This window comes from Tachyglossus aculeatus, chromosome 24, assembly GCF_015852505.1.
Source record: "Tachyglossus aculeatus isolate mTacAcu1 chromosome 24, mTacAcu1.pri, whole genome shotgun sequence".
Classification (NCBI taxonomy): Eukaryota; Metazoa; Chordata; class Mammalia; order Monotremata; family Tachyglossidae; genus Tachyglossus; species Tachyglossus aculeatus.
The window spans coordinates 15,882,810-15,905,352 of NC_052089.1; the positions used below are offsets into that span (position 1 = coordinate 15,882,810).

A 22,543-nucleotide genomic window follows, 5' to 3' on the forward strand; every position below is an offset into this window, starting at 1 on the left:
TAACAAATACCATCATTATTATTATTATCATTCTTATTACTGCTGACGTCTTCCAGGTCAATTATGGCATGCTATTTGGGGATGGGGGACTGAGCGTGCCCTATCCTTCTTATTTATGATCCTTCAGATTCAACACATCATATTGAGAGAAGGGCAGGGAGCCCATCTACCTGCCCTGTTGCCCTGTGGTCCCCCAGAAGGAGCAGCGTGGCTGTCCATGTCTGTTTACTTGTTTTATTTTGTTGTCTGTCTCCCCCCTTCTAGACTCTAGAAATTGTCTCTCTCTGTGGCCAAATTGTAAGCGCTTAGTACAACAGTGCTCTGCACACAGTAAGCACTCAATAAATACGAATGAATAAGTGAATGAATGAGTGCTTGGACGTTGTGTCTCCTCCTACATCCTAAGATGACTGCGTGAATCAGATCTTTTTCTTCTGTACTGGGCATAGAGCTCTTTAGAAATAGTATAGAAAACAGAATTGGTTTCAACTCTTATTTCTCGCTGAATTCGCAATCTAGGGAGACCGATTTTGGGCATGCGTGCCGCAGAGTCACGCTTATAAAATTAAAATGGAAATTGCCAGTAGAAAAGAACACAACCTTCTCAACATGTGCAAGCTTGTAGAAGTATCACATTTCATCCTGGGACATTTCGGGATGGATTCAACCCATGCTTCCCCGACTTCTCCCGGAGCTTTGGACTTTGGAAGCCTGTCCGTGTCCCTCTGCGGTGCCGTTTCCAAATTGGGAGCCCAGCGCATCGCCCCTCAACTTGGCTCCTCCTGATGGCACCGGGATGGTTGGAGAAGAGTTTAGTACAGTGTTCTGCACGCAGTAGGCGCTCAATAAATATGACTGACTGAATGAATGAATGAGCCCCTGTCCCTAGCCTGCCCTAGCCGCTAGACTGCTAACTTTGGTCCAATCGGGTCACCAGTGAAGGCCAAGTTGGGGAAACTCCCCCTCCTTTTCCTCCTTCCCCTCCCCACAGCACCTGTATATATGTTTGTACGTATTTATTACTCTATTTATTTATTTTATTCGTACATATTTATTCTATTTATTTTATTTTGTTAATATGTTTTGTTTTGTTGTCTGTCTCCCCTTTCTAGACTGTGAGCCCACTGTTGGGCAGGGACCATCTCTATATGTTGCCAACTTGTAGTTCCCAAGCGCTTAGTACAGTGCTCTGCACACAGTAAGCGCTCAATAAATACGATTGCATGAATGAATGAATGAATTCATCATCATAATAATAATAATAATAGTATCTGTTAAGCACTTACTAGGTGCAAGCACTGTTCTAAGCGCCGGGGAGATTTCAAGGTGATAAGGTTGTCCCACGGGGGGGGCTCACAGTTTTAATCCCCATTTTACGGATGAGGGAACTGAGGCCCAGAGAAGCGAAGTGACTTGCCCAAAGTCACACAGCTGACGGTTGGCGGAGCCGGGACTTGAACCCATGACCTCTGACTCCAATGCCCGGGCTCTTTCCATCGTATTTATTGAGCGCTTACCGTGTGAAGAGCACTGTACTAAGCGCTTGGGAAGTACAAGTCGGCAACATAGAGGGACGGTCCTTTCCCCAAAACGGGCTCACAGTGTGGATTTATTGATCTCTTACTGTGTGCAGAGCACTGTACTAAGCGCTTGGGAAGAACAAGTGGGCAACAGATAGAGATGGTCCCTACCCAATAACAGGCTCCTTTTCTCGCTCCTGGCCCAGCCTCGGGAGCCGCTGAGAGGCCAAGCCCTGGGTGCTCATAAATATAATAATAATAATAATAATAATAATAATAATAATAATAATAATAATAATAATAATAGAATTTGTTAAGCGCTTACCATGTGCCAAGCACTGTTCTAAGTGCTGGGGGAGATACAAGGCGATCAGGTTGTCCCGCATGGGGCTCGCAGTCTTCATCCCCATTTTCCAGATGAGGGAACTGAGGCCCAGAGAAGTGAAGTGACTGGCCCAAGGGCACACAGCTGACAAGTGGCGGAGTCGGAATTCGAACCCACGACCTCTGACTCCCGGGCTCTTTCCACTGAGCCACGCGGCTTCCCCGTGCAATATGCATATGCATGAGCAACATGAATATGCAAATGAGGAGCGTCCTACAATTCCCCCCCGCCTCGCCCCTGTGGCCCAGCCGCGGGAGCCGCTGATAGGCCGAGCCTCGGGCTCCCATTATGAATATGCAAATAAGAAGCAGCGTGGCTCAGTGGAGAGAGCCCGGGCTTGGGAGGGAGAAGTCGTGGGTTCGAATCCCGATTCTGCCACTTTGCTGCGTAACTGTGGGCAAGTCACTTCACTTCTCTGGGCCTCAGTTCCCTCCTCTGCAAAAGGGGGGTGAAGACTGTGAGCCCCCCGTGGGACAACCTGATCACCTTGTATTCCCCCCAGCGCTTAGAACAGTGCTTGGCATCTAATACTGAATGAATGATTAAATGAATAGTAAGCGTTTAACGAATACCAACCTCATTAGTGTCCTCCTCCATCCCCCTCCCCTCCCGCCGGGCCGCTCCTGTGGCCCAGCCGCGGGAGCCGCTGATAGGCGGAGCCCCGGGCGCTCATTAGAAATATGCAAATGAGGAGCGTCCTCCTCCTCCTCCTCCTCCCGCCCCCCCCGGCCCAGCCGCTGGAGCCGCTGATAGGCCGAGCTCCGGGCGCTCATTTGGAATATACAAATAGTCATCTTCTCCACCCGCTCCTGCCCTTTTAGCCCAGCCGCGGGAGCCGCTGATAGGCGGAGCCCCGGGCGCTCATTGGGAATATGCAAATGAGCCCCGTCCTCCTCCCCCTCCCGCCCCTCCAATCCGGCCGCGGGAGCCGCTGATAGGCGGAGCCCGGGGCGCTCATTAGGAATATGCAGATGAGGAGCGTCCTCCTCGTCCTCCTCCCGCTCCCCGGCCCAGCCGCGGGAACCGCTGATAGGCGGAGCCCCGGGTGCTCATTAGGAATATGCAAATGAGGAGCTTCCCCGTCCTCCTTCCAGCCCTCCGGCCCAGGCGCGGGAGCCGCTGATAGGCGGAGCTCCGGGCGCTCATTAGGAATATGCAAATGAGGCCCGTCCTCCTCCTCCCGCCCCTCCGGCCCAGGCGCGGGAGCCGCTGATAGGCGGAGCCCCGGGCGCTCATTGGGAATATGCAAATGAGGCCCGTCCTCCTCCCCCCCCCCCCCCCCCGGCTCCCACCCTTTTGGACCAGCCGCGGGAGCCGCTGATAGGCGGAGCCCCGGGCGCTCTTTAGGAATATATCCAAATGAGGAGCTTCTTCTCCGTCCTCCTCCTCCCGCCCCCCCGGCCCAGGGGCGGGAGCCGCTGATAGGCGGAGCCCCGGGTGCTCATTAGGAATATGCAAATGAGGAGCGTCCTCCTCCTCCTCCTCGCCCCCCCCCCCGGCTCCCACCCTTTTGGACCAGCCGCGGGAGCCGCTGATAGGCGGAGCCCCGGGCGCTCATTAGGAATATATGCAAATGAGGAGCATCCTCCTCCTCCTCCTCCCGCCCCTCCGGCCCAGGAGGCGCTGATAGGCGGAGCCCCGGGCGCTCATTAGGAATATGCAAATGAGGCCCGTCCTCCTCCTCCTCCTCCCGCCGCGGGGTCCGGGGCCGCGGCGGAGTTGGCGGTGTCGGGGTCCCGTCCGCTATATAAGCGGCGGGCGGGCAGGGCAGGGCAGGGCGGCCGGGGGAGCGAAGATGAAGCTGTGGGCGGTTGGGGCCCCGCCCAGCGCCGCCCGAGCCCCGGAGCCCCCGCCCCCGGCCCAGGCCCAAAGGCAGAGGGAGAGGCAGCGGCAGCGGGCGTCCGGGCACCGGGCGGCCCGGCCAGGTCGGGAGCCGCCGCCGCCGCCGCCGCCGTTGCCATGAGCTGCTTGGGGCTGATGTATCCCCCGCAGCCCTATGGAGCCGCCCCGCACTACCGCCCCAACCCCAACGCCGCTAACCCCAACGCCACTAACGCCGCCGCCGCCGCCGCCGCCTATCTCCCGCCCGCCCAGCCCAGCCCAAAGGTGAGTCTGCCCCTCACCTGCCCCCCGGGCCGGGTGGGGGGGAGGATGGAGCCCGCCGTTGCCTAGGAACCGTCTCTACGCGCTGCCAACTTACCGGCCCTGTGACTTTGGGCAAGCCGCTCCAGTTACCTTATCTGGAAAACGGGGGTTAATAATAATAATAATTAATGATAATAATGATGGCATTTGTTAAGCGCTTACCCTGTGCAAGGTAAGCGCCGGGGGGGATGCAGTGTGCTCAGGTTGTCCCACGGGGGGCTCGCACTCTTCATCCCCGTTTTCACAGATGAGGGCGCCGAGGCTCGGGGAAGTGACTTGCGGTGGAGTCGGGATTCGAACCCATGACCTCGGACTCCAAAGCCCGGGCTCTTTCCACGGAGCCACACATGGGACAACCTGATCACCCTGTATTCCCCCCTCCCAGCGCTTAGAACAGTGCTTAGCATCCCCCCCCGCCTTCCCTCCTTCCCTCCCCCACATCACCTGTACATATGTATCTATGTTTGTACCTATTTACTACTCTACTTTACTTGTACCTATCTATTCTATTTATTTTACTTTGTTAATATGTTTGGTTTCTTTCTCTGTCTCCCCCTTCTAGCCTGTGAGCCCGCTGTCGGGCAGGGACCGTCTCTAGATGTTGCCGACTTGGACTTCCCAGGCGCTTAGTACAGTGCTCTGCACACAGTAAGCGCTCAATAAATACGATTGATTGATTGATAGTAAGCGCTTAATAAATGCCATCATTATTAGTATTACTACTTCCCAAGAGCTTAGTCCAGTGCTCTGCACACAGTAAGCGCTCAATACGTACAATTGAATGAATGAATGAATGAATGATGGGGGGCCAGCTCTCAATCAATCGTATTTATTGAGCGCTTACTGTGTCTCCATCCAAGGGCATCCCCAGCTGGCCCCTGCCCGCCCCAGAGCCCCCTCCAAAGGGGCAGAGCTCCGGCCTTCTGCCAACCAGAATGGGCACAATAAATAATAATAAAATCAGTATTTGTTCATTCATTCAATCGTACTTCTTGAGCACCGACCATGTGCGGGTCACTGGACTCATCCCTTCTAGACTGTGAGCCTGCTGTTGGGTAGGGACCGGCTCTGTATGTTGCCAACTTGGACTTCCCAAGTGCTTAGTACAGTGCTCTGCACACAGTCAGCGCTCAATAAATACGATTGAATGAATGAATGAATGGACTAAGCGCTTGGGAAGTCCAAGTCGGCAATATAGAGACAGTCCCGACCCAGAAACGGGCTCACAGTCTAGAAGGGGGAGACAGAGAACAAAACTAAACATGTAGACAGGTGAAAAGCACTTACTTTAAGCGCCTACTATCATCAATCGTATTTATTGAGCGCTTACTATGTGCAGAGCACTGTACTAAGCACTTGGGAAGTACAAATTGGCAACATATAGAGACAGTCCCTACCCAACAGTGGGCTCACAGTCTAAAAGAGTGGGCTCACAGTCTAAAAGTGCCAAGCTAGGTGCCAAGCACTCTGTTCTAAGCACTGGGGGGGTTTACAAGGTAATCAAAGTTGTCCCATGTGGGGCTCGCAGTCTTCACCCCCATTTTGCAGAGGAGCGAACTGAGGCCCAGAGAAAGGAAGTGTCTTGCCCAGAGTCACACAGCCGACAAGTGTTGGAGTCAGGATTAGAACCCACGACCTCTGACACCCGGGCTCTTGCCACTGAGCCGGCAGAACCGACGGGCAAGGGAGGGGTGGCAAAATCCACAGCTCCTGGCAGTTGGCTGGGTGAGGGGGCCGGGGACACGGCCTGCCACGAACACTGGCGGGGAAGCTGGCCGAAAAGAGCTTCCCACTGGAAGTTTGGAAGAGATGGGGATTGGGAGACATGGGAGCCGGAGCTTTCCCGGTGTAAGAGAGCCAAGAGAAGGGCACCCTTAATTTGGGAAGGTGGGCTGGGGCAGAGAGGACCGGGTACCCGGGTGGCCCCAGCCAAGACATCTAGGCCAGCCCAGGACAGCTCTCCTATGGGAGAGCTCCAGGGGTTAGTACAATAATGATGGCATTTGTTAAGCGCTTACTATGTGCCAAGCACTGTTCTAAGCGCTGGGGAGGATACAAGGTGATTAGGTTGTCCCACGTAGGGCTCACAGTCTTCATCCCCATTTTACAGAGGAGGGAACTGAGGCCCAGAGAAGTTAAGTGACTTGCCCAAAGTCCCACAGCTGGCAAGGGGCAGAGTCGGGATTTGAACCCATGACCTCCGACTCCCAAGCCCGGACTCTTTCCACTGAGCCGCGGACTTTGAAGCAATGGCCGTGTCCACAGCTTCTCAAAAGCCTGACGAGGCGACCTAGAGATAATGAAGAGAAAGTTCATAATTTCTTCGCCCAACCCTTCTGTGGACCTGTTGTTCGATATCGCCTCTTCCTACTTGGAAACAATTTAATTCCTATTCTAGTCTAGGCGAGGCAGGGGTCCTCTCAAGGTGGTGGTCCCTTTCCGTGTGTTGGGCATCAGATCTTACCACCCCCTCTAAGGAATCAGATCTTCCTTCCAGCGTTTCCTCTCCCTTTCCACAGCCTCGTCCGCTCAGATTTCAAAGCTGCATTGCTAGGAAAGGGTGGATTCTCTCTCCATTTCCAACTCTTTGATTTTCCTCCTCAAAATTTTAATCCCACCGCTATTCCTCTGCTATACTCCACTTCGATTCCTAGAAATAAACTTGGGGTTAGGGAGCTGAGCGGAGACAGTTGTCTTTAAAGAGGTGCTGTTTGTGCCCAGTACATGTCTGCATTGTGATTCAGGCACTGGGTTTTATCCGAAAGACCATGGAAGCATCACTGATTCCCTCTAGAAAGGAACCTGCCTATCTTCATCTCTGCTCCCACCAGCCTCCAACTCCTAGTTTTTAAGGTTAAGCTATCAACTTGTGCTAGGAGAAAAGCCATTTGGGTCCAGGATCTCAGAATGAGTTTTGCTTTTTCAAAAAACCCCAGGTCTTTTTGATGCTCAGGAAGGAGCAGGACACAGTCTTGGTCAGCAAGAGCAATGCACACAGGGAGACGGAGGAAGACTGAGAGAGACAGAGAACCATCTGGCATTAACTCATGTCGAATAGGAAGACTAGGTACCAGATAAAACATTTCATCATGAGATAAACCTGGCGACTTTCTTAAGTGGAGGTGTTTTTTAGTTGGTATATAGTTTAACCGCATGTGATTGTCAGTGGGAAACATAAATTAACAACCGAACTGAGCCTTAGTGACGATTCAGGGAGTGTTCATTCCCACCTCAGCTCCAAGAATACATTTAGTACTAGTTCACTGATGTACATATAGGATACGGTCTCTCTTTTCAGACAATGTACGGGTAAAATGAATTACTTCTTACGGGGGGACGGGGGGGAGGAGAAAGAGGGAGTAGGCTAGCAAAAATAAGAATTTTGTGATTTGCAGAAACATCTCTGAGTCCTAATCAGTGTCCATGCAGAGTAAACACTGCATTATCAGTCAGATTGATGTTACCATCAGAGATGACCTAGAGTTAATTTTTCCGTTCTCGGGCAATTCTGACCAGAATAACTGGGTTTGTGTGCACTCTCCGGAAACCTGAAGAACAAGTAGGTTCGGGGTCACTGTATGCCATTACCCAGTACTCACTAGCCTTTGACTTTGTGCCGGGTAGGCCTACATAGGTAATTTTTGTTAGTCTTTCTGAGTATTTGTCAGACTTTTTGGGGCATGGATCATCAGAAATTTTTCGTTTGTGAAAATCACAAGGCTCTTTTCAGATAATTTTATAATCAACTGTTGAGTGAGACGGTCTTGAAAAATCCAACTACTGTTGTACTTTTACGGGATTAGACAGTACGGGTTTCACTCTTTAATTTGAAGGTCCGTATTTCCTAACGTAAAAAAAGTAAATCAGGAAATTCTTATCAGGCTGACAGCATTTTTAGACTATGCGGTGCGTGGGTGAAGTGGGACTAATATTGACTTGGCCCTAATGTAGTCATCCGAGAATACATTTTTTGGTTGTTGTTGCATTCCATAAGGTTTTATCATTATTATCCATGAAGATTGTTTTCTCCGTACATGGGAAGTGACCCCTAATAGCATCTTGCCTGGGAGACAAAAATATGAACTACAATTCTAAAATTCCTACTGCATTTTTTTTAACTTGTTATTGAGAAGGGAGGCAGAAGAAAGAGAGGAAGAAAAGTGAAGGAAAGGAAGGAAACTCAAATTTACCAATCGGCTCGTTTAATGAGATGATATGAGAGAGAGAGAGAGAGAGAAGGAAAATTCCGTATGGCCGGCCCTATTGTGTAGTTGTAGCAGGGAAACTCTGAATTGAGAACTATGGTCCCTAAAAACTAATAGATTAAATTTTCGTCTTTTCAAGTTTATGCTTTTTAGTTTAGATCTGTTTTGTAGCATGGATTCACCTAATGCTGGGATAAAATGACCTCCCCCCTGCCAATCTCTCGTACTCAACCTCTTGAAACTGCAAAATTTAGGTTGAAAAGGATGATTAACTTTTCCTTATTGTTGTCTAACTGTGGGTGAATAAAAACAGATCCATTCTCTCTTTGGCAGGATCTTTAGACACATGCTATAACCATCACAAGCCTTTGAAAAGAAAATACATTAAGAGATGAATGGCTTCGGTTAAAATGCAGTTTCACTTATGTATTCCTGCTGCTTCATCCTGCCCGTGGTGAGCTTCTTCAAAAGACAGGAGACAACACTACATTTAGGTTCTTGTTCTGAAAGGGGGGGGGCACTTTTAGGTATCCCTAAAGCGAACTGGGATGTAAATATCACAATGTGTTTTAAAAGCCATAAAACCTTTTAAGAGGACAATGATGGGAGTTGAGAAATGGCTTCAAGTCTCATTATTTCCCTTGGAGTTGAGGGGTACACCTGAAAACCTCATCCCACTTGTTATTAAAATCTTGTCGGCAATACTCGGACACAGACAAGCTAAATTTCCAAGCACAGAGTTAGTAGAAGTGGTGAAAGATGGCACTGTGTTAACAATCAGGACTATTTTAATCAGCTGGCTAAGTGGATCAGACAGTCCACTGAACCCTTGGGTGAAGGACCCACCGGTTCTGACCTCTTGGCACCCTTTGTCCATTCCCAATTTTTTTCCCCCCAACACTTTGCAAATTAGTCGATGGAAGTCTTTGTGAAGAAATTCACTATCGTCAACCCAGTGGCTTGCTCAGCCTTATTCATTCATTCATTCAGTCAGTCATATTTATTGAGCGCTTAATGTGTGCAGAGCACTGACTGGACTAAGCGCTTGGGAGGTACAAGTCGGCAACATCTAGAGACGGTCCCTACCCAACAACGGGCTCACAGTCTAGAAGGGGGAGACAGCCTTAACTAGACTGTGAGCCCACTGTTGGGTAGGGACTGTCTCTATATGTTGCCAACTTGTACTTCCCAAGCGCTTAGTACAGTGCTCTGCACACAGTAAGCGCTCAATAAATACGATTGATTGATTGATTGGCCCCGATTCTACTCTGTAGAATTCCAAGGGAATGTGAATGCCACTTCCCTGTTTCTCTCTCCACCTTCTTCATCCTCAGCTTCCCTCTGGTGAGTTGGAAATATCGAACACACAATTGAAATCACTCTTCCTACCTGAGCAATTATTATAAAGTAAGTGTTCCGTAACTGTGGAAGGATGAGTTATCTACATCATTCTTTGTTCAAAACACCAAGGCCAATGATACTCATGCAGTGGAGGAGAGGGAAGGGCAGCAGAACATTCCATAGTGTTTTGTAACTTTTACAGAGTCGGGGAGGTGAGGAGAAGTAGTCATCCTTTCATCCTTCCAAATTTGCATTAAACTATCAAGTCTGCCCAAAACTGGGCCAACTCAGTTATTTTAAATTATGGAAACTCTCGGCTAGGTAAAATCCCAGCAATTGGAGTCTCCTGGACTGTTTCACACTAGTTTACTTAATTTTTGGATTTGGTAAATTGCTGGGTTTGTTTATTATTTATTCCACAGGTTTCTCCCTGAAAGCCTCCCATTTGCAAACCTGGTCACTTTATGAATGAAGCACAATGTCACCAAATAATAAAGTGTTGGCACAAGGATGCTTATTCTTTTTGAAACTCCTGGGAGAATAGAGAAGGGAGTCAGTCCAGTTTTGAACATAAAAGGATCTCAGCAGTTAGAGATTCGTGGCTCTAGAACCAAACTAAATTGAGCTGAACAACAACTTTCAGTGATTCATCTAAAGAAATCTTTCAGCTCAGGAAAGGAAAAAGTTTCAACATATGCCCTGTAACTGCTTGGCACTGGTAGACTTAGGTCTTTTAACAGGTAGATTTCTTTTTTTTTATCCTAATACTATACCACTTAAAACACCACAACAACTATTCCCAAGGTTGTATAGAATTCTGGTCAAATCTTAAAGTCAGTATCTTGTTTAAAGTAAAATCTGTTTTGTAAAGTGACTAGTATTCATCAGAGGTTTAAAATTAATTTGAGAATATTGCACTACAGCTACCCAACTGTTTTCCCAAAAAAAACCCCATACATTGTATCACTTTTTTTAAAGAGAAATTAGGCAAAACAGTACTAACCCCAAATCCTGAATGACCATCTTCACGGAAGGGGAAGCAACATGGGAGAAAGGAAGCAGATCATCAATAGGAAAGAATATTCATGTGGAGAAAAACAATTCAGTTGATCAGTTCTCATTTTCTGAAGTCTAGTTTCTCATTGGAGAAACACTAAAGATTTTCTATTTTGTTGTACCCAGGGAGTCAGTGTCCAACACATTTGAGTGCAGGATCTTAGCTTTAGGTTTACATGGATTTAGACCCCTTTGCTGATCTCTTTTCCTCTCATCCTTTACCTCTAATTGACCCTTTAGGTGCTGGATCTATGTTTCTGTAGAAGCTCATATTCCCATATGACTTCAACCACAATCTCAAAGTGAAAGACTCTCAAAACTAGTCCTCAGTCCTGACTACTCCTGTGCTCCCTGGTCTTAAATTTTCTTCCATGTCTGGGACATTTCCATTTAAAATGTCACCACCTCAAACTGATCTCTTCATCTTTCCCCTGAAACCCTCTCTCCTCTAACTTGCTCAATCCTGTCAACGGCACTACTGTCTTCCTATGTTAGCTATCTCTGACTCCTATTTCTCTGTGCCCTGAATCCAGTCTCAATAAATCATATGCTAATTCTTTTTTTTCCTCTTCCTCACCATACAACTTTTACCCTAGTTTATGAGCCAAAAATATCACACCTTAATTACTGTACTATTCTTCTTACTGGCTTCCCTGCCTCCAGTCTCTCCCACCTGAAGTTCATTCAACAATACAGGCAACGTCTTTCTGAAATACCAACAGAATTTCAACACTCTCCTAGCCAAAAACCAATTCTGGCTCTCTTTAACCCCACTTTCAAAATAAAGTCCTTGGCTCAATTTCGGGACTCGGATGAATTTGCCCCTTCCTAACTAGATGTCCTCTTCTACACTCTGAGGCCTGATCTCCTTCACACTCTGTTACCTTTGCAACCCCCTTGTCTGGAAAGTGCTTCTTCTTCACTTAACTAACTCACATTCTTCCTGTCCCTCAAAGTTCCACTGAAACCCCAACTTCTGCAAGAAACCTTCCCCACTTAATCGTTTCATACTGTCTTTAGCAACTTCTTCCCCTCCCCGCCGCTACCCTGCTCATCCTATTGAATACTTCAATGACATCAACGCTAAGTACATATCTGTAAGTGTATGTATTGTATGTCAGTTACTTCTGTTCTCTTCTTTGAGTTCTCCCACCTTTGACCCAAAACTCCCCAAGGGCAAAAGGACCTTGTCCTTTTCATCAGGGAATTTCTGTCAGTGCCAAGTAGTGTTCATGGACACATAATAAGTGCTCAGTAAATCCAGTTCATAATGAGAGAGTGGAACATCGTAAGCATCCAAGATTTTACAGTCTCAGTTATTCATTAGATGTATCATGTGTTCTGGCGTGATAACTGTGATACATGTTACTTAAATGTTGCAATTCCTTATATTTAGCTAAGAAATTAAGTTAAATATGAGCAGAGCCCCTAGTTTTTAAAATACGGCTAATCAGTGATGCCTAGTGGAGAGAGCACAGGCTAGAGAGTTAGAGGACCTGGGTTCTAATCACCGTTCCGCCACCTGTCTGCTGTGTGAACTTGGGCAAGTCACAACTTCTCTGTGCCTCTGTTCCAACTATCAACTCTGTTGTTAAATTCCACCACTGAAGTTAACTACACTGTTATACTGTACTCTTCCAAGTCCTTAGGACAGTGGTCTGCACATAGTAAGAGCTCAATCAATAGGATTGATTGTAAAGCAGGGATTTAGTACTTTTTCGTCCTCCTACTCAGACTGTGAGGCTCATGTGGGACCTGATTATCCTGCCTCAATTCTACCACTTAGTATAGTACTTGGAATATAGTAAGTGCTTAAATATATTATTATAATAATGTCAATTATTATTATTATTATTATTATTAAAGGCTTTAAAAACTTCTTCAAAAGGTCTTAAAATGCAGGGAGGTCTAGCTAATTTAACAAGAAGTGTGTGATGATGCCATTCTCATGAATACCCCAGAGTTTGAATGGAAGATAGTATTTCTGCTTATAAGTAACCATCATCAAATAGTCATCAGCGTATGTCCTGTGTAAACACTAAATGACTATAGCCAACACTGAAGACTTATCTATCACGTTAACACATTTAGCATCAGCACCAGTTCCCAGATAATGGGTTTTGTGGCTGGTGACTACATTAAGAAGGGCATGCTTTCAGTTTATATGATTTGGTGGCATTTAGGGTTGAGAGCACTCATTGCTTCCATTTTCCAAAAACAGCTTCCTAATTTCCAAGTCAGGAAAATGGAAAAATAAGGACAACTTCTTTCTACTCTGAAAACAGCCTAGCAACCCAGCAAGAAGTGGTTTCATATTACTCAAACTATTTTTCTTCTAAGAAAGACAATTTCATCCCCTATCTATGCTTCTGAGATGGGAAATATATGAGATTTTTCAAATACCCTAGAACATGAGAGGTACACAGTGTAACACCTTTAGAAAGCCTCAAGGAATTGAATGGGGTGGGGTGGGGGGGGTTCGCATGTTGAAATTAGTAAGACATTATTAAGACCTATTCTCTAGGATTGTGTCTTTATTTTAATTTGCCTTGTGGACATTTCTGCATTTGTATGACTTGACTGTCTGAGTATCTGGGAAATTAGCATCATTTGTTTCACCATTCTAATACCTTTTCCCCTTAAAGAAGAGTTCAAGTGGAGTATCTGAAACATAAGGTCCATGCAAATTAATCTTCACACATATTTTTCCACCATTTATGTTGGATTGTAGAAAAAGAAATAATTCAGGGATATCTACCACATCCTTTTTCAAAAAATGCTACGTTTGCTGTACTTAAATACATTTGCTGTACTTAAAAGGTGTTTCCTCCTCTTCCCTCTCCCATTCTGTTTTTAGTTCCCCTTGAAATTAGAGCCTCCTTCTATTTGTCCTTTTAGAAACTTTGCTCTAGGAAGTTACAGTGGGACAGGGTGGGCTAGCCGTAATCATCAGGAGGATTGATTTCTCTTTTCTGTTACTCCTCAATGACAAACCTGCCACCCAGCATTTGTCTTCCGAGTCCGAGCTACACCTTGTCCAGGTCATGGCCAAAACCAAATTTACAGCCATTCAACTGAGGGGGAGGGAGAGGAGGGAATGTGTAGACTGAGAAGCCTCTTTTATCACTGTAAGCTAATTATTGCTTTCTGACAAACTGCTTTTGATACTGTGTTTTGTTTATTCCACCCCAGAAGAAGTTAGCGGGATACAGCAAGATGCAGGAGTCTCTGGAGGTGTCCCTTCCCAGCAAACAAGAGGAGGATGAGGAGGAGGAGGATGAGGAGGAGGAGGAGGAGGAGGAAGAGAAGGACCAGCCTGCCGAGATGGAGTACCTTAACTCTCGCTGTGTCCTTTTCACTTATTTCCAGGGAGACATTGGGTCAGTAGTGGACGAACACTTCTCAAGAGCTTTGGGTCAAGCCAGCAACTTCCATCCTGAACCTGCCATTTCAAAAAACAAGATGGGGTTAAGCCCCCTGTGGCGAGGTAAGAATTGAGAATCAGATGCTCTCCAGCTCATTTAGTCTGTTTGTTTTGCAATTCTCATACCGGGTTCCAGCTGGAAATGTGCCTCCAGAGGACAAATATCCACTTGCTTTTTCATTTTTAGGGACAGCTAGGAATTTCTTTCAGACAAACAGCTGGATCCGTTTTGTCACATGTGGAATGCAGGGTTGGAAAGGATGCAGTCACACCCCTTAAATTCTTTGTGGAAAGTAATGATGCAAACAGCATGAGTTTATAGGGGCAGGATGGAACTGAAAAATATGGTTCCTGCGGCTCGGTGACCTAATTTGGATATCTTAATGAAGGCGTAGCCCAGATCTGCTTTTAAAATCAGCAACTGCTCCGGCTGCTAGGTGCTCCGTGGCAGGCAATAGGGATCTAGAATTGCCGAATTTGAAAGCCCCTTTGATTTCCACTAGGCAGCATGGCCTAGTGGGAAAAGCATGCATCTGGGAGTCGGGAGACCCGGGTTCTTGCCCTAGCCTTGCTATTGGCCTAAGCACATAACAAATACCATCATCATCATTATTATTATTATTATTACTGTGTGACCGTGGGGAAAAAAAATCACTTGACCTCTCTGGCCTCATTTCATCATCTATAAAATGGAGATAAGATAAATTGCGAGATGTGTCTGATCTGATAACCTTGAATCTATCCCAGCCCTTGACGCGTAGTAAGTGCTTAATAAATGACATAATTATTACTACCAAGGATCAGCATTTACTCACTGTCCTGCCTAGATAGCCCATCTAATGATTCCTGCATTGGTTCTAAGAGCCTGGACTTCTGTAGGCCGCCCCGGAGCAATTAAAGAAAACATATTCAAGTCAGTGGAATTGGATCTGTCTTGGATGTCTTGTTTGGCTACTTTGGCCCAGCCCCATTTTATGTCTGAGTGTTTGGTTTATGGCCGGACTGGAGCACACCCAGTATTTACTCAGTTCGGGTACCATAGCACTCCAGGACTTGTAGTACTGATGCTCTGCTCTTAAGATCACCAAAATGGAAAGGGAAGACAACAAAGCTACAGACAGGTCTCTGACTTGCATTAAAATTCATGTCATCAGCCTTTGATGATATTGTGGCTTTTTTCTACTGAGGCAAAGTGAAACTTTAGGTTGGGAATCCAGTGCCCAGTTAAATCCACTGCTGAAGGAGACTGCTGAGGAAATCTGCTACCATGCCACCTGACTTGGCTGCGGGCATGAAGTAGCTTGTCATAAAAGATGGTTTCTGCAGGCTGTCCCCACCTAAATGGACTTCACTAGAAGCCTTGCCCAAGGAATCTCTCTGGTTCTGTGTGCAGTAAACAGAGACATACAGTGCCAAGATATTAGCCTGTGGGTTGATAGTTCCACAACCCTTACAGAAGAAAAAAAATCCCTATTTTTAAATAAAGCAAAAAACAACAACAATAACAATAAAAAAATTATCCACCTTAGGCTAGTGTGTACCAACGGTATTCAAGGGGCTTAATGCTGTTCTTGGAGTTTACAAACAAAAGCACATTGCCCAAGGTGGAGAGAAGCATAAGCCAAAGCGATGTTAGCTCCCCAGTTCAATTACTGAGCCATCACATTCCCATACTGCATAGACTCCCAAGTCATTTGAGAAAGAACAGAAGCAATACCCCTGATCCCTGCCCTGAAATACCTTACAGTCTAATGGGAGAAATAGTCTAATGGGAGCAAAAGGAGAAGCAGAGAAATATCAGGTCCAGAATCCAGTTCAGATTGTGCTTCACTGCTGCCATCAGTAGTGTTTACTGAATGTCTGGGGAGAACACTGACGAGGCACTTGGGAAAGATTTAATTCCAGATTTGGTCCCTGTCCAGGAGAAGCACACAGTCTAATGAGGAAGACAGGAGGATATAAACTGCCAAATAGATAATAGGCCTAAAAGGGAGATCATCAATGCAGTTGTTAAAAACAAAAGCAATGAAGCAATGAAATAAGTAATGAAATGAGAAGAGGTGACGTTTTAAGAGAGTTTTGAAAGTGAGGAGGGACATGCCTTGGTGGATTTGAGTGTAGAGTGAGCTCCACACATGGGAAAACATGAGCAACAGATTGGAGAAAGAAGAGTCTGAGCTATAGTTGTTAGAAGGTTAGTTTGGGAGGAACAAAGAGGATGAATTTGGGTGTGAAACTGGAGAAAAGCCAACAGGCAAGAGGGAGATGACTGGTGGAAAATCTTACAGTCAATTTTTTGTTTTATATGAAATGCATGGGAACCACTGAAGGTTTCTGAGAAGGGGAGTGGGGTGCTCTGGTGTTTCACAACTCTGTTGTATTGTACTTCCCCAAGCACTTAATACAGTGCTCTGCACACATTAAGCCTTCAGTAAATATAACGGATTGATTGACTGGTTGAGAAGCAGCACGACCAAAGATTGCTGTGCACGGGACACATGTCAACCAACTCTTCTTATGTTGTAGTCTCCCAAGTGCTTAGTACAGTGCTCTGCACACAGTAGGTGCTCAGTAAATATGATTAACTGATTGATAGAGCCAAGACCCAGGACTCAGAAGGACCTGGGTTCTAATCCCGGCTCCACCCCTTGTCTGCTTTGTGATCTTAGGTAAGTTGTTTAACTTCTCTGTGGCTCAGTTATCTCAAGTGTAAAATGGGGAGTAATACTGGGAACGCTACATGGGACCTGGACTGTGTCCAACCTCATTATCTTCCCCAGCTGTCAGTACAGTGCCTGGCACATAGTAAGTGCTTAACAAATACCATAAAAAAAGAAACCTGTGAAGGCATAGAGGCGAGAGAAGACAGAATGAGAACCTGAGAGAGACAGTGGACACAGGTGAGGGAGAAAAGATAAAGAGACAGAGAAACAGAAGACAGAGTAATTCAGAGCAGGGAGACAGAGACGCTTATCACATATCCTCGGGAGTAGGAGGGATAAAAACAGGAGCCAGTTTGGAGAAAAAAAAAACTTAAAGTATTATATTCTTCTTCACCGAGAAGTAAACAAGTTTAGTAAACTTAGTTTCGTAAAGCAAAAAAAACCTTAAAGAATTAAACTCTTTACCAGTGAGTTCTGCCATGTTGATTCTGTTGGGGGTACAGTACTTCCTATATCCCCTAGCCTACTCCTTTCTCAAAAGTACACTTTCCCCCCTTGTCTTTTCAACCTTTGTTTGAGCAAATTATATGACTGTAAATAATGAAAATTTTAAAACTGAAATATCTCCAAATGTCATCAACAGTTTTCTTATTTTTTTCAGGGGAAAGTTTGAATTGATTTTAATTTCTCCCAACCAGGAGTTATCATTTAAAGAAAAATGTGTCATGGCTTCAGTGGGTTGAATCCCTCTCAAGATGCACTCTTTAGTGAGAGTGTCAACATCAGGCATTTGAAACTTCTTAGATATGAATCATCTGACTAAGCCCAGAAATAAGCTCTTGAATCTGAACAAAGTTCCGAGATGGAGGGCAAGTGTGAGATTGTTGATGATTTCCCTAGGGACTTGGAAATGTATTCTGATTTCGGTTCCCAGGTCCCTTGACACATCTTCAAGCATTGCAGCTTGAATAAGCCTGCACTTACCCACAGCCTGCACCTCAGCTCTTTTAAGGCATACTCATGTTTTATCTTTCCCTACTAGTTCCTAGTTTCGTGGGTTGCTAATAGCTAGTAGCCTGTGCAAAGTTTTGCTTGAAATAAGTTGCCAGCTACTCTTCCTCTGTTGGTCTGTGTAAAAATACAAGAGTGGACTGGCTCAAATGTGGACTTCCCTGAATTACGCGGTTTAGGCTAAGATAATCCTTATCTGCTGTCTAAAGGACATATGCTCCCGGAGATTAAAAAACTATTTGCACAAAAGCAAGATGGAAATCAACCCCATTCAAGCAGCTCTTTATGATTAAATCAAAAGGGAGGCCAAAAAAAAACCCTCTGACCAGCTATGCAGATAAAGCTAAAACCACGTGTCCAGTTGGGGCTATACTGGCCTGCAGCAAGCCAAGAATGTGTCTCATTGCTACTGCAGCTATAGGACCTTGAACAAACTCTATTACAGCACTGCTGAAGTGTTCAGATGGAACAAATGAGAACACTACAAATGATAACAATAGGTCTTCCACCATTTGCATCATGAGAGCTATAGGAAGCATGAAAGGAGCCCACAAACACCAAGGCTCCACAACTACTTTTGTAGTCTGCACAAAAGCAACAACCATGGGCTCTGTCAACCTAAAGATAGTGATCCAGGATAGGTTAACTTTTGATCACACTTGGAGCTTGCACTCGTAACTAAATAAGCTATATGGCTCTGAACAAACAATCCGAGTTCACCAACATCCATCCACAACTCGTTGGGCAAATATGTTTGGTCAAGCTGGAGTTGAGAATGCCCTGTTTGGTCCTCTCCCTTTAATCAATGCAGTAAATCAGGGTTGTGGGTAAGTCCAGGCTTATTCAAGCTCCAATGCATGAAGATGTGTCAAGGGACCTGGAAACCGAAATCAGAATACAATTCCAAAGCACTGGAATGCTACCAATTCACAGGCTATGAACGTCATCAAAAATCTCTGACCCAGTAGACCAAAAACTGCTCTACGTTTTGCCTGGGCTCTTGAAGCACATGTACCAGATGACATTCATTAATTCAATCGTATTTATTGAGTGCTTACTGTGTGCAGAGCACTGTACTAAGTGCTTGGGAAGTACAAGTCTGCAACAGCTAGAGACGGTCCCTACCCAATAGCGGGCTCACAGTCTAGAAGGGGGAGACAGACAACAAAACAAAACATGTAATAATCAATCACTTGAAGTCAGCCTAGTGAATTCACAGTAACTCAGAAGAAAATGAAGGTAATGTGCTAACCTATAAACAAGCAGAAACTTTCACCCAGCGCTTAGTACAGTGCCTGGCACATAGTAAGCGCTTAACAAATGCCATTATTGTTCTTATCAGCAAATTAATGCCTTTCAGTTTTGCTACTTGGGAATTATACTCAGTGGAAAGAGGTCGGGCTCGGGAGTCAGAGGTCATGGGTTCTAATCCCGGCTTTGCCACTTGTCAGCTGTGTGACCTTGGGCAAGTCACTTCACTTCTCTGTGCCTCAGTGACCTCATCTGTAAAATGGGGATGAAGACTGTGAGCCCCAAGTGGCACAACCTGATTACCTTGTATCTCCCCCAGCGCTTAGAACAATGCTTGGCACATAGTAAGCCCTTAACAAATACCCTCATTTTTATTATTATTATTATTATTAGTCACACTGACAGACAAAGAAGCAAACCGTTGAATAAAAAAGCAGCATAACAGTTTGGTAACAATAGATCAGTTTCACCACAAATTAAAACTTAAGTACCGTGTAATCTTCTTTATAGTTGAGCAATTCCTCGAGGAAGACATACACAGCTTCTTGAGCAGCTTTACAAGTGTTGCCTATAAATCATGGTTAAAATCAAATGACAGGGAGGAAGTTCTCTAATCTGAACTCTCAAAAAACAGTTAATGACATTGGAAAGCAGCATGGCTTAGTGGAAAGAGCATGGGCTTTTGAGTCAGAGGTCATGGGTTCGAATCCCGGCTCCGCCACATGTCTGCTATGTGACCATGGGCAAGTTACTTAACTTCTTGGAGCCTCAGTTACCTCATCTGTAAAATGGGGATGAGGACCGTGAGCCCCACGTGGGACAACCTTATCACTGTGTATCCCCCCCAGCGCTTAGAACAGTGCTTTGCACATAGTAAGCCCTTAACAAATGCCATCGTCATTATTATTATTCTAGACTGTGAGCCCGCTGTTGGGTAGGGACTGTCTCTATATGTTGCCAACTTGTACTTCCAAAGCGCTTAGTACAGCGCTCTGCACACAGTAAGTGCTCAATAAATACGATTGAATGAATGAATGCATGAAGTCAGAGGATCTGGGTTCTGAACCTGGCTCCATCACTTGTCTGTTGCGAGGGCAAGTCATTTAACTTCTCTGTGCCGCAGTTAGCTCATCTGTAAAATGGGGATTGGATTAAGACCATGTCCAATCTCGTTAGCTTGTATCGACCCCAGCACTTAGTGCATTGTAAGTGCTTAACCTTTAAACAAAATAATCAATAAAGTAATTTTCATAATGTTTATTATTAATAAAAATAATCACGATTATTTTATTTGTTAAGTGCTTACTATGTGCCAGGCACTGTTACTGATAAGGACAAGACAGAAGAATGAATGAAGCTCCTAGAGGGCAGGAATCCTGTCTACTTATCTAGTGTACTTTTCCAAGTGCTTAGAAGAGTGCTCTGCACAAGGTGCTCCATGAACATCATTGATTGACTGATTTGCACGCAGCTTCTGTATGGTGAACTGAAAAGGGGACACAGACACACACACAGAGGTGCCAAACAAGTGTTTTAAACATGTAATGAAGCACAGTTGTAAATAAGCAATATGTCAGTGGACTGTTGGCGAACCAAAACCACTGCTGCAGATATACCTGCATACAATTCTGCCCACTTCTCCTAGGATAGCCCTTTCTCCAAAGTCTATTATGGAGCCACTTTCAAGAGCAGAAGAGAGAGATGAACCATCTCTAATCCCCTGGAGAAGTGACGTGCTCTCCTTGGACAGAAACTTTGCAAAGACTGGGCTAAGCACATGCAGGCTCCAGAGACAGATCCTGTAAGAAGAAACGCATCAGCACAGCAAGCAACTATGTTGATGTTCATGATTGTCAGTTATACAGTGCTCATGCAAGCACACCTGCACTTATGGTTAGGGTTTCACTGTGAATAGCATCCTCTCTAAAACGAAAGTCAGCTATATACAGGTATAAGGATATACCATAATCATGGGATTTACTAAGCCCTTACAGTGTACTATATGTCAAAGTATATACAAAATTGATCAGATCAGGTGTAGCCCCTGTACCACGTGGGCCACACAGTATTAGGATTACAGAGATTAGGTATCTTTTCCCCACTTACGGATGAGGAAACTGAGGCAAAGTTAAGCAACTGTACCCAGCTACCCCCGAGAAAGCCAGGGGCAGAACTGGAGTTAGAACTCAGGACCTCTGGCTCCTAGTTCCATGCTCTTTCCAGGAGCCTATGCTCCCTCACTGCACATATGTACGCATGCGCACACACACACCACACACACACACACACACATGAATAAAGCAGTGTGTTTTTCTCCAAGACAGGACCTATCTGCACAAGGTGTTTAGAATTGAAATAGCGTATCTCTGTTAATGTTAAATTCAAACAATGGCAGACATCGGTCTCAATGAGATCGTCTTCATAGTTTCTAAAACTTTGTCCCATTCAGTCAGTAGCCACAGAAGTGGGTAGTGATTAGCTAGCTGCAAATTGACTTCAGAAACCTGTACAATAATATTATTGTCATTTTTCACTTTGCACTTAAATTTTCAGCTAAAAAATATGACAATAATTATGGGTCTCAAAAACAATACCCCTAAGGAGGAAATACGTATTTTCAAACATATGAAAACAGCTCACTGGTTCTCTGGCTCCAGAAAAATTTCATCTGTTTCTTTGTATCAACAGAAGTTACTTTGTGTTTACCAGCAGAGTACTGAATAATGGTTTGGGAGCATGGATTTGTTCATAGAGGATGTTTTCTCTCAAAGGGATTTTCAGTTGCTTGGAAAATGCATGACAATATGCAAAAAAATAAGGAATGTATATATTTTGGTGAATTCTATATTTTATGCAAGACGACTCCTCACCAGGCAAACATGCAACTGCTCCTCAGTTAGAATTTTCCAGAATTTTAAAATAGATTTCTATCTTTGATAGTAACACCACTAATCAAAACATAACATTTAAAACGTAAATTCCATGAACTATTTTGAGTTGGAGAATCATTTCAGATATATTGGGTCTGCCAGTCATTTTCCAATTAGGACATGGTCAGAATGTAATCTCCTTGAGGACAGGAACCATGCCTTTCACTGTTGTGGTGCTCTTCCCAAGTGCTTAGTACAGTGCTCTCCACACAGTAGGCCTTAGTAAGTGCTACTGAATGAATGAGTGCTTTCTCATATTCTAAAAGGAAAATTCTCATACTTATTTTGGTTATTCGATATCTGCTTCCAGTCAAATAGCGTATATAATGTGTGTAATTTATGACTCGAGTTGCTTAAGTTTCCATGAGGAAAACAAAAACCTACTTTCTGGAAATTGAGGGTCGTGGAACACAAATATGTCAAATTTTCCAGTGATTGTGTTTCTAGTAGTTCTTCCTGGGACTGCCTCAAGTAACAAGGAGTTACAGAGAGGTCTCTTTCGTGGCGCTCTGGGGAGAATTGTCCACTGCTATCTTATTTCAAATTACCATCTGGCATCTTGCCATAGGTAAAAACAGGTGACGGCGAGTCCACTGAGAAAAATGTTGAGTG

The 22,543-nt window shown here is 45.1% G+C and overlaps 1 protein-coding gene across 6 annotated transcripts in view; it reads left to right on the top strand.

Moving 5' to 3' along the window:
* Nucleotides 1-22,543, top strand: part of VGLL3 (vestigial like family member 3) — a 65,319-nt gene that overhangs the window by 18,883 nt on the left and 23,893 nt on the right. For 3 of the 6 annotated variants that reach the window (XM_038766365.1, XM_038766364.1, XM_038766367.1), the window contains exon 3: nucleotides 13,845-14,139. In XM_038766365.1, the coding sequence (XP_038622293.1) occupies nucleotides 13,845-14,139 (295 nt within the window). Of the gene's footprint in view, nucleotides 1-3,864; nucleotides 4,012-13,844; nucleotides 14,140-22,543 lie in introns of those variants that run through there. The other 3 variants (XM_038766369.1, XM_038766368.1, XM_038766366.1) reach the window with 3 other exon arrangements.